The sequence below is a fragment of the Bombus affinis genome, chromosome 3 (assembly GCF_024516045.1).
Source record: "Bombus affinis isolate iyBomAffi1 chromosome 3, iyBomAffi1.2, whole genome shotgun sequence".
NCBI classification, from domain to species: Eukaryota; Metazoa; Arthropoda; class Insecta; order Hymenoptera; family Apidae; genus Bombus; species Bombus affinis.
This window is the reverse complement of record NC_066346.1, coordinates 17,716,505-17,729,137: the sequence shown is the minus strand read 5'-3', so window position 1 is coordinate 17,729,137 and position 12,633 is coordinate 17,716,505. Positions and strand designations below refer to the sequence as shown.

Here is a 12,633-nt window from a genome sequence, read left to right as displayed (position 1 = left end):
GTGTGCATGTATACAGAGATCGGGACAAAGGATACGACATAGAACGGGAGAAAGGATTAATGGTTTGGCGCGATCGCGTGTTAAATGAATAATATGGTTGAATCGTGAATTCGTTCGTGTAACGTTCGTCATCGACATTCATTACCGATAGCTTCGTTTTGCGTTTGTTCTTTTTGTTCATGAAAAAAGAACCGCTGTCCTCGTCTTCTTCCTTTTCCGCATCTTCATCGTATTCATCTTTCTACTTTCCTATCTCCTTTCACTTTTCTACTTCTCATATCTACGTATTTCCATTTCTTGCTCTCCGTCTACCTCGAGTCATCGTCATGGCTTTCTTTTCGTTTGCGATTTATCTTAGTCGCGTTATTTATTTAGAGTTCGAGCGAGTATGAACTTACCGCCGGATGTGAATGAAATTAATTTAGGTATTCGCTCTTTACGTACCTGAAAGCCATCTGGCATAGCATATATTTCAGAGTCGCGAGTGAAATTTTCATCCCTCGGAGCAGAACGTTTGCGAATCCACCACGTGCAGCAGCTAACAGAAAGATATTGGTCGCGGTCGAGCTACAGATCGCGCGAGACTGGATCGATCGGTTAGCGACTACGTTCGAAACGATCGCGTATATTTACTTTCATACTACGTACTATGTTTCTCTGCGTTGCGATAACGTAAAATCGTGAAAATATTTCGGAAAGTCGGGCCGTCGAGTCGCGCGCGTAGACGGCAGGCTAACAAAATGGCCAAAGAGACTCGAGGTCTCTACGATCGCGTACGTTTAGAGTTTACAGCGTCAGCGTCGCGCTACTATTATACAATGGCTCTCGGGTACTATTTTTCACCGGTATTACGATCTTCTCATTTCCATCACGGTATTCCGCATTCTTTCGAATAATCGACGCGAGTTTTCCTTCGATCGATAAAAATCGCAACGAATCGTGAACAAAATTTAACGATCGAGAGAGAGAAAAGAAGAGACGAACGTAGAAGGGACGGCGTCCTAGCGACGCCGCGCCGGTAGCAAGCGATCCGTTTTTCAAAATAAACGATCGTCGCAGTTCCAGATACGACGAGAGTTTTCGAGTGTTCAAAGTCTATCGGCATCGAGCACACCGACGATTTCTAGGGCAACGTCCAACCGTTCGTTCAACCATACCCGTTGTTTTATTTTTTTTTTTTTTTTCGTTTTACAAAAAGCCACCCTTTGATTTCCGTTCGTGACAGCGTTCTTCAATCGCCGGATATGCATCCGCGCGCGTGCATCGAATATAATCTTCTTATCGTAACGTTCTTCTGTATCGTCTGTCTTCGCTACGTTCGCTTATATATATCGTCCGTTTTCTTGTTGCACGCGCGACTTCCAACCGAGCAACAAAATGAAAGAAGTAAATAAAAGAAAAGGAGAGAAAAGAGAACGAATAGAAACGAACGAGAGGCGCGTTTTCGTTAGTCACCTTCGCGAGTGCTCGCTTTCACCTCCATTTTTCACCGTTTTATTGATTGACCTATGCTTTCTCGCGAACCTCCCCCCCACCCCACGAGAACTCCAAGACGTACTAACCTAGGACAAATTGTAGACAATTTATTATCAAATAAAAGTGAAAAATAAAGCGACATTTGAAAGGAAAAAAGAAGAGAGTCTGTGTTGTGGGATATCTCTACGTTCACTCCAATCCCTTCTAGAAGTATGCGCGATACGTATGAGCGCACCGATTCGATTGCAACTCTAAACGCGTACACAAATAAATGCATATAGAAACTATACGATGCACTCGTCTGCACGAGGTCTATCGAGTAAAGTTCGATTTATTGATACGTTTGTAGGAACCGAAACGGGACGGGGATACTAACTCCCATTCCGTCACACACGTACTAACACGTTGCCCGGCTTTTTAAAACGGAATACTACACCTATATCGATAGTGTATAATATATTATATTATCGTGTATTAATATAATATATTACGTTAGTATCGTATATAATATAATATATGCAATATACCATAGTTTATAACGTTCAAATTTAATAAATACAAACGTTATTTTAGAAATCTGCCTCTCGTGATACTTTCATTGCTAAAACAGCGCAACGACCACCGCGGCGGCCGCGTGTCGTCGCGAGATACTTCGAGAGGTCCGTCAAATCGATCACGTCGAACGATCGCCATCGCTCGTCTCAAAACGCAATTGAATCGTCGTCGACCGAATTACCGCGTCGTTCCGTTTTCTTGGACGATCGAAGGATTTCCAGGAAACCGATGAAACGGAACCACTGGCCAAGGCAATAAGATCATTGCCAATTCGGTGTAACGAGGGCAACGTCCAATCGTTCAACCGAGAATGCTGTAGGTACGTATTTTTGTAGGCTGAGCGAAGAAACGCGAAATCTCGGTCTTTGTCTGTAATTTACGAAGACCGCGCGTATGACCCGCCATTAAACGCGCGCAGAAGGAACATTTGCGCAACGCGTCTACGGTACTGATTACCGGGAATTACTGTAATTTCCATGATTTCCCTCGATAACGTAGCGGGCGAAAAACTGGAGCGCTTCGTCGCGATAACATTCCAACTCGACGCGTCTACATCGGCTAAATACGTTCACGAGGCTTTTCGATGGTCTATTCGAAGAAAAAGAATTAAATACTCCATGATTATACCGTGAGACAGCTGCGGCGGAGACGGTTTAGCTGCGAAATGACCTAAACGCGAGACGGTCGATGTGCAACTCCCATTTTCGATTTCCGAAGATTTATTGGTCGCATGGCAGGTGGACCAGGAACAAGTTGCTCCCTTCTATGGCTCGTCGATGAAATAATACGGTCGGTATCATTATAGACGCATTTATTTCCAGTGTCCCGGGCACATCCAATCCTGGATCGTGATCCATGCGAATGGATCCATTATCTCAACAGCGTGACAAGGCTGTGGGCAGTCTACTAATGCGGCAAGGGACGGATGTGACGTAATCTGAGGTCACCCACGCAAATGGCGCGCGGCTGTGCCGGTGTGCAACTTCGTCGTCGTTGTCGTCGTTCTATCGCTGCAATGACTCGATCGAGATTCGATTCGACCCATCTCTCGCAGGAACATCCTCGTTCCAATTATTAGCTTTCTTTGTTTCCTCCGATCATTCCTTCGATCGCGTCGTCTCTCCTTGCGAAATTATCGCTCGATCCGCCCTTGTAGCGAATTTAATCAGTGAATCTAGTCCGCGGCGGAAAACAATAAAGCAAAGACAAAGGTCCCATAATCGGTGGAAACCAGAGACGCGCCGCTTACCGAGCTAATGGCTTTAATCGAGCGAGAGAATTACTGTCGGAGACGGTGAATTTTACGCCGAAAAACGGAGCCGTGAACTCGACGAACGTGACACAATAGTAAATATCCGTTGCCGGAAGTCGGCGTCTTCGTTACGAGAGCACCGCGAGACGTAATTACGCTATGTAGGCGGATAAATAAAAGAGATCTCTGCGACAACCAGCTACACCTATCGCGCTAACCTTCTGCTACTTACATTCTCTTAACGTAACTACGTTTCTACGAAACGTCAAAACGTTCCTAAATTTAGGACCATTCGCAGGCTGAATCGGATGTCTCTATAAATGGTCGTTCATTTCTATTCAAGACCAGGTTTGACGAACCTTTAATCTCCGTTTGGGCTTCTTAACTACCTCGATCCAGCTTCAGATAAGAAAGTGTAGCACTGAAGGAACGCGATTCGTCCTAGATTGAATGGACAAACTCTCCCGCCAGGCGATGAAAGAACAGAGCGTACTTCGCGAGTACAGACTACAGAGTATGATAAGAGAGAAATAACTGGGTGCAAAATTTAAAGGATCCTAGATAACAAAAGATAGATAGATAATGTGCGTAGATGAGAGACGATGATACGAGGCCATCCCTTGTTCCCATAAAATCATCCACCGATCGCACCTGACTCTCGGCTTCTCCCACGGAACGGATTAATCATTTTTCTGGCGCGCCCCCCGTTCGCGTGGTGGGTGTGCCGGTTAGTAGGAACGGCGCGGCGCTAGAGAAGCCCGTACAACTAGAAACCGCGAACGTAGAATCGTCTGGTACCCCGCGGATCTCCCTCCTCTGGACGTTAGTAGCATTACCCCTTCCCAATTGCACAGCTCGTTACCGCTTCTGTTCGGCGTCGTATCCGCTTGGATCGAGCGAGGCGGAGCGATTACTTGGTTATCACCACAACCACCGAAGCATTCGGTGAGCGAACGTTCCACGGTGGATCAGCTTGGCAGGCCGCATCGATCTCTCGGTACCACTCGATCTCGTGGCTTCCGATAAAAGACGTCAACGTTAAAACCGCTGCAACCAGATCGTACGGAGAACGTGTCGGGATAAAAACGCTAGAGGCTCGATTTCGAGTGTCTCGTTCGACGGATCGAGAAGTACGGATGTTTGGTAGAAAAACACAGTGCTGAACATCTCAAGGACAAGGCAGAGAGTAGGAAGAGAGAAGTAGAAGGGAGGCGGTGGATGTGCTGACGTTGATCGAGCCAGAAGTTCGATCGCGAAAGTGTCGCGTGTCATTTAATCGTCGCAAGTGGTGGTCGATGTTTAATGAGTGTCAGTGATGACAGATGTATTTTGCTGCCGTGCTTCGTACGACGTCATCGTCGGGCGCGAGGCGTAACTTGCTTCTGACATTGCGTCCGCGTACTATCGCCGGAAGGCAGCTACGAAAACGGTGAAAATTCATCGTAACAGCGATCTTGGATAATCGAAGAAAATGTCCAGAGCGATTGGCATTCACCAGCTGCTGGCCATCTTCCTCTACTACCAAGGTGAGTCGCACGTCCCAACGGGAATCTTTTTCTTCTCAACATTCGAGGCTCGTTGATATCGAACTTTGCGTCGATTTAATTGGGACTCTCTTGACGGTCGCGCGTAATACACCAGAAAATTAGCCAATTTGCGAAAATTGACTTGATCCTATATTGTTATTTATCACGCGATGTTCTCGCCAACCGCGCCGATTGTTCATTCGCTTATCATTTGCTGATTCGCGTCTCTATTGTTTTCAGCATTCGGCTTGATACTGGAGGAAGAGAACGAGCCGAATTATCTGAACGCAGGAGTTGGAGAGTACGAGGTGTTTAATTGCGATTTGGACTTTCCACACGAGACTCCGATTCCCTACATTCTTCAATGGAATCGCGACGTAAGTGCGACAACATTGATTTCAAAGTATCGTCGAGTTCATCTCGTGGGTTTCATCTCACCGTATGAGATACGAACAACAAGGACAGAAACGATATTGCTCAACTTCGATAAACGATATTATTCCTCTCAGGATGCAAAAATCTCGACTTGTTTATCGGTTACGTGGTTTGTGGTTACCAGGGGAAGATGAAACTTCGACTCGTCCAAATGCATCGATACCGGTATCGCTCGGTATCGTTCTTGATCCTCCAAGGAAATTGATAGCCCATCTCAAGGAGATAACTTATACTCCCGTTATAATAATTTCTGGTCTTCGTGTAATTTAATCAAAATAATAGAAACATGGAGATCAATTTATGCTTCGTCATTGAGGCCTGATCCGGTGATTCTAACTCGATGCAAAGTAGAAAAAACGAGGTCTACGTCGATTAATCCGTCTAATCGAGATTACGTCTACCAGAGAACAGTCTGCGCTTACGTTCAACCACGTAGAAAAGTGTTGATTCAAGGTCGAGTAGGCGATTCGGTTTCTTTAAGAAATGTATTCGATACGTGTGGGAAGCCCGATATAATTTTTCGTGACTCCGAGTCTCGATTTCCAGGCATCGCGCAATATTCCACGGATATGATGTTAATGCGGTTGCAGTTGCACAATTTTGTGCTGCAATCTTTCCATCGTGTGTAAATCCTCTCGATCGACAAACTTTCTTAACTTTCATTCCATAACAAGAATGCCAGAGTCATAGGCGTTTGTTTTTCTGTTTATATATGTCCGACCTCTTCGTTAACTCTCTTCGTTATAGATTTAAATAGCAAATTTCCAAAACTTTACGAGAAATCGTATCGGTTGACTGTTACCTAATGTAAAATACGAATGAAGCGAGCTAAACGAAAGCCTTAAAGCGACATCGATTGATCGTGTTGATTTCCTGTTAACGGTGAAGAGGCGTCGTTCTTTTGCGGATGTTGCATTGGAAACGCGTGCAGTCGCATGCCGGAAACAGATTGAGCGTCGCACATGGCTACCACATGAAATCAAGTGGAACTTAACCTGATTGGTCCCTGCGTCGATGCGTATGCAAAACAGGTGTTCGGTCTCTCTCTGTCTGTCGAACGTAGTAATTGGAGTACGGGACGTAAGGTTGCATTATATTTAGTCACGGCGAGTCCGCGACACGAGGGGTCCAACCAGTGGGTCACTGCTAACGCATTGTCAGACGATTAGGGATGATTAGCGGCCTTTTCACCAGCCTCGTTTTGACCGCTAGCGTTCCCTAAGTTGCAGCGTTTTTCATTTTTACGAGCCGTCGACCGTTTCTTCTTTCAAGGATCACGTAAATCTTTGATTTCGTAACGCAACTTCCGACGTCTCGTGTTGCACTTCGTTTCCATTCCTTCTAAGGTTAACGCGATCGAGCCACGGTTATGAAATTGATTGTCTACTGGCTGGCCTCGCAAACGTAATTGCATGTTGGAAGTCAAAATAGATCGATAAATTAGGTTCAAGTCGGATCTGCAGCGTTGTTACGTTTCGCCCGTTAGCGACTACACGCAGGAAGAGAAATTGTTCACATCGACGATGAACAATCGTACGGAGAACCGTGACTATCGGTCGCGTACATGGCGATGGAGGAGGAAGCTGTTAGGGACGCATCATCGATACGAATCATCCTCTGATACCGGAAGAGAATTTTAATACCGAGCAATCTGTGATCGTTCCAGGGTCGAACGATCTTTTCATGGTACAACGGATATCCGTCTGTGGGACTGGGCTACGAGGGTCGCGTTCATCTTTTAGAAGATGCCGTGAACCGCGGATATGGGCAGGGCAGCATTAATCTCACGAATATTCGTGAGAGCGATCAAGGATGGTACGAGTGTCGGGTGATCTTCCCGAACAGAACGCCTAACTCCAGGAACAATGGAACGTGGTTCCACCTCGCCATAGATGGTAAGGTCGCGCACTTTCTTGCATCCGTTAATCGGCTAATTCGATAACACCAAGTGGTGAAGGGAATTAACGCAGTTAAACGCCGACTGACTAACCCTGAGCACTGAATTGGGTCACGCTGGACAACCAACGCTAATGCCGCGCTGGACCAAGCAGAGGCTCGTGACCGTGAAACCGTCCTGGATTTCCGGCAACGAGGAAGTAAACGTTTACACCTAATTTCACTTTTCATACGTCATTCTAGTTTTTTAAGCCTCGTTCGGATCCCAAAAAAATTATTTCAGTCCAAGTATCGGGCGACGGAATATACGAAGTTTCGTTTCAACTCATCCCGTTTCGTAGCGTAAGATGATTCACTCGTTAACTCAGACGGAATTCTGCTTTTTACCGCTAGAGTTCTGTTGAACGTTAATAAGGAATTGAGTCATCGTGCGCATTCGCAGCGCAGTTGATCGCCGTAGAACCAATCGCGAAATTAACTGGCCCTCGATAGAACGAACTCGTTCGACCGATCCGATAGAAAAAAAAAAAAAAAAAAAAAAAAAAAACAGGAGAAGAAGCAGAAAATAAAGGCACGGAAAACGGTAGCGTAGCGAGAAAGGGTTTCCGCGGTTCGTCGCTGAAAGAACATAATGCCTCTGTCACGCACCGAATCGAAATAACACTTACGTTATTGTGCACACGATTCACAGTGGCAAGCGCGTCGATTAACCATTACGAATGTGCACTAGATCGATTAACACGTTGCAATCACTGCGATTAAAGCGAATTAACCGATTCAAAGGATTAATCCCGCCTATTGCTGGCAGACTAAAACCAAACGAAACGATGTAATCCCGCTGATGCTTACTAACCTGAAACTGGGCAGACTCGTTAAATCGTTCAACCCAGGTGCGTCGCCGTTTCCGACGTCTGTTCCAGGCGAGACTTTGCTGGCGGTCCCGCCTGTCAACAAGACGGTAATGGAGGGTGAATCCGTTAGTTTCGATTGCGTCGCCAAAGGAGAGAAGTCGGTCGTAAACTGGTTCCGCGAGGGCGTGGAAATTACAACAATCGAGGTAACATTTTTTGTCGACCGTGGTGTAATACAGGGTGTCCGCAGTTGATTTTCCACCGATTTATAATAGGATCTTAGAAGAAGAGCGTCTATCGCCGAGAATGGAACGCTGACCATCAATGCGCCTGCCATGGGTGACCTTGGGGAGTACACCTGCATGGTGACCGGTGAAACTGGAGACCAGCAGAGCGCCTCGGCCTTCCTCAACGTACAATGCAAGTATTCTCAAACGATCCCTTTTTTGCCAACGAATTAGACCTCGAGATCTATAGAATCGAGCGACACAAATGCGCGTGCAATTGCACACGTAGCGATATCAGAGGGTGGAATACCGCACGAGGCCATGATCGCACACTTTCGCCCAGGAAATGAAATAATAACATGAGCGGAATAATGGGAATTACCGACGAGAACAACCGACGATAACTGCGCGGTAATCAAGATCTCTGCGGGCGAAAGTGAAACGAGCGTGGCTCGCACCAGGATTTTGTTCGGCATTCCCTGCTTTATTATGGGACCCGTGACTCTGACCTGTGCTCCGTTAAGAAGGTATTGTTTGACGTTTCAGACAAGGCGAAGGTTATATACGCTCCCCGGGAAGTCTATCTCCCGTATGGAAAACCAGCCCTTCTGGACTGTCATTTTAGGGCAAATCCACCCCTAACGAACCTGCGTTGGGAGAAGGATGGATTTCTTTTCGATCCTTACAACGTTCAGGGCGTCTTCTACAGGAGAAACGGTTCTCTGTACTTCAGCAAAGTGGACGAAACTCATTCCGGAAGTTACACTTGTACACCGTACAACAAACTGGGCACCGACGGGCCCAGCCCCTCGATCACCGTGGCGAGTATTTCTTTTTCTTTTTTCGTTACATATGTACAATTGCAACATAATTGCAATTGAATGAAACGCAAAGCTTTTCACGAGGCCGGTCTGAAAATCGTTGACCCCGAAAGCGGCATAGAAGAAAAGAGAACAAGGCAATGTCATCATTGAGACCATTGATCGTTGGCAGACCGGTGTTAATCGTTCCTTTATTTTCCAATTGTCAACTTTTAGAGGGACACAATTGCCGGCTCAAGCGGCTCGCCCTTGATAATTCTCGCTCCTAATTCGGAAATGTCGTTTGATAGGTGGTGCAAAGGCCGCCGGTGTTTACAGTGACCCCACAACACTTGTACATAAGGAAATTGGGAGAGAATTTGGAGATACCTTGCGACGCTAGGGATGGAGATCAATCCCATCGACCGTCGATCGTTTGGTACAAGGTACGTTTCATCGATGGCCCTTCATCTTCCTTCTCAATTAATCTCGACTTCTGCAACAGGATGGTTCGCCAGTACCACCGGGAAACAGGACCATCGTGATCGGTGGCAATTTGACGATCGATAGAATTCAAGAACAGGATAGAGGACTGTATCAATGCGCGGCTAGCAACGAAGCTGCAACCGTTGTTGCGGACACGGAATTGATGGTATTGAACGTTCCTCCGAGAGCACCGTACAATCTAAGTGCCAACAGCAGCAATAACGCGGTCACGCTGACTTGGGTGCCAGGGTATGTGAGGCCCAAGATGGAGTATTCAGTTTGGTAAGTAAAACTTTCAAAGTATCGGTGTGATATCGTTTATAACGTTACGCAACTACTTATTCTCGCTAACAGGTATAGACCAACAGATACCACGGAATGGAGAACGATGAAGATCGTGTCTAGGAAAATCACCGAGGCCACCGTGAACAATTTAAATCCTGGACGCGAGTATGAATTCATGGTGCTTAGCCAGGACAAACACGGAGACGGGATGTTTAGTAAAACGTTGCGTATTTTCACGCAGCCAAGTACGTACCATTTCATACAATGCGATACTATTGTACGCGAGACGTACAGATTGATATCAGACAAATAAATTTCAGGTTCGATAGACGAGAACTCGGCATCGGAATATCGTAGTCCACCAGGTAGGCATACTTAAGTTTACGCTTTTTACCTTTCTACACTTTGCGATTTTATCGAAACATTCTTTATTTAAAAGATGACCGAATGGGTCCGCCGGTCAACGTCAGAGTACAGGCCACCGTGCAAGGCTATTTAGTCACCTGGGAACCCCCTGCCTACGGAAAAGAGCAAGTGAGACTATACGCGGTTAGGTGGTTCCGAGGCCCGTCCGAGCAACTATACGGAAGAGCAGAAACAACCGACACTTACTACCTAGGTAATTGTTGACCTTCGTCTATTAAACAACACTTTACCAGTTTGTCAATTTGTCGCGTTATATTTAATATTTTGAACAATCGTTGCAGTTAAAACCTTAGAAGAGGAGAGTTATTATACGTTCGAGGTGGCCGCAATGTCGATGTCGGACGACGTGGCCACAAGCGAGCGCGTCAGTCTCGAAGTTCCAGCATACCGTAGGAACAGGGCGATTTCCATGGGAATAGTGGCGGGCATCGGATTTTTGGCAGCAGCCCTGGCTGCCATATGGTGGGCAAAGAAACGTTTCTGTCAGTCATCGAACGAGAAGTAAGGGACATCCATTGTGGAATGACCTTAGGCGCGTTTCAAGTGGAAAGCTTTCGGCAGAGAATCGAAAGTCAACGCGCGGGCGCAAAAATGAACTTCCCTGACGTAGCGATATCGATAGTTGATACAGTACGATGAATTTCGTTTTTCCAAGTGGATCACTCGTCGACTCGCGAAATTGTAATCGTTTCTATGTAATATATTATCGATCGCGTAGATGTAAGGGAGGTGTAAGATCGAGACGGCAGTCATTCGATGCTGAAGAGTTTCGTATGTGGGACGGTTTGATTTACTGCGTTTACGTATAAGTTACTACTACGAGTGTTCTTGCATTGCATCGTGTTACATTATGTATCGTTTAAAAGCTTTATTAGATAAGTGCACGTTTATTAAGGATTAGATACGGCATTTGGCCGTTATTTGGCCACCGGGCCTCGAGGAACGCATGGGTTCTTAACCCGTGAAAAGCGACAAACGTGTCCCAGTCTACCAGGTTAAATGATTCGGCTAGGACTATATTTACGTATGTATACATCCGAAACGTTTTTGTATTGTAAATAAATTGTGTCGATTACTATGCACCATGCCTCTGACATATTCCTTCGCGATTATCACACCGTTTGTATAATCCATGATACAGGACAAGCACTGTTCGAAATTGTTTGGACATGGCTGACAATCGGCTTACGCTAATTCCATATTTTTGTCTCCACACGGTCAGGGACACAAAATACAGAGGTTGTTCTTGAGACTGCAGGACTTTGACGGGTTTCGTAAGCAGCTGAACGATAGTCGATGATCCAGTGGAAGATAGTGTTTCAGCGGGAAACGATACTGGAACCCTAATATCGTGATATTCCGGTAGACTCCGTGTAAATGCGGTTGTATTGATGAAAAAGTGTCGAGATTATCTGATCGCGATCTGCATTACATCTAATCCGAATGACTTGATAAAATATCTACTACAAATTGAAGTTCCGTTACGATACAAATAATCCTTAGATAAGATTTCGTTGCGTAACGTTATACGGATGATGGTCTCGAAAAAGGAAGTTTTAAAAGTCGTTTTATCCCGTCACGAAATGGAACCGTGGAGATTATTCAAGAACGGATGTACAAACACAAGTCTCTGGGAACCTCGACCGTTCTTATCCCTATGAATTATGTATCCAAGAAGAACACTTTTGCCCGCCTCTTTTTACTCTGTAATTCTCGAGATATCGGGTGAATTTGAACAGTTGAAAAATTCCTATACTTATCTACTCCAAACAAGTCTAGCGCTTGAGATTGGAAGTCGAAAGTGAAATTAAAAATTTCTATCTGTAAAAGTTATAGACTCACGTGAATACACTCGAGATCGCTAATCCCGCTTGTCATTACGTCCACTCATTTGATAACGATCCATAATCGTTTATCGTAATGAACGACGACCGACCATCTAATAGATATCCAATTTTATTTGATCGCTAAAACAGGTACACTGTGATCGATTTCGATGCAGTCGAGCCTCAGTGAATGTCTGTCTTAGTGCGCGTACTGCGCTAGTTCGGGTGATTCGTAGGCGTACACGGTAACGATTAAACGAAGGTTTCAGGCGAACGGTGTGTTCCACAGGCAAAGGAACGGGTGAACGCTCGAGGCATAGTCGGAATTAATGGCAACGAAATTGTCGGGTTAATTAACAGACAGAAGCCGCGTTCTTATGGCTACTCTTCGCAAACGATGTAGACGGATCCGCTTGGCAATGAAGAGATCAGCTGCTTTGATCCGGATCAGACAGGCGGAGGGGTTAGACGGGGTGATGAGGCACTTCTGTGGCTTACTACCTGTCGCGAGCGTAGCCCCTTGCCTCCTTTGACACGCTCGGCCCCAGTTTTAGGTCGAGTGTCGTTCGAAACACTTACGTACTTACGTATA

The 12,633-nt window shown here is 45.8% G+C and overlaps 1 protein-coding gene across 2 annotated transcripts; it reads left to right on the top strand.

Moving 5' to 3' along the window:
* The first annotated feature begins 4,156 nt into the window (after positions 1–4,156).
* On the top strand, positions 4,157–11,297 carry LOC126914280 (protein borderless). 2 transcript variants are annotated; one of them, XM_050718000.1, is made up of 12 exons: positions 4,157–4,809; positions 5,050–5,186; positions 6,911–7,139; positions 8,061–8,197; positions 8,267–8,411; positions 8,765–9,039; positions 9,330–9,464; positions 9,524–9,786; positions 9,859–10,034; positions 10,110–10,154; positions 10,229–10,408; positions 10,497–11,297. In XM_050718000.1, the coding sequence occupies exons 1-12, from the start codon at positions 4,755–4,757 to the stop codon at positions 10,718–10,720; spliced, it is 2,001 nt and encodes a 666-aa protein (XP_050573957.1). In that variant the 5' UTR covers positions 4,157–4,754; the 3' UTR covers positions 10,721–11,297. The 2 variants fall into 2 exon arrangements, with proteins under 2 accessions (XP_050573957.1, XP_050573956.1); XM_050717999.1 differs by having other exon boundaries at positions 8,031–8,197.
* Positions 11,298–12,633: the final 1,336 nt, after the last annotated feature.

Excerpts from the sequence above, each read along its gene's own strand:
- LOC126914280 (XM_050717999.1), top strand. The coding sequence starts at position 4,755 with ATGTCCAGAGCGATTGGCATTCACCAGCTGCTGGCCATCTTCCTCTAC. Across the intron at positions 7,140-8,030 it reads GTTCCACCTCGCCATAGATG|GTGCGTCGCCGTTTCCGACG; the intron begins GTAAGGTCGCGC and ends CGTTCAACCCAG. Across the intron at positions 8,198-8,266 it reads TGGAAATTACAACAATCGAG|GATCTTAGAAGAAGAGCGTC; the intron begins GTAACATTTTTT and ends GATTTATAATAG.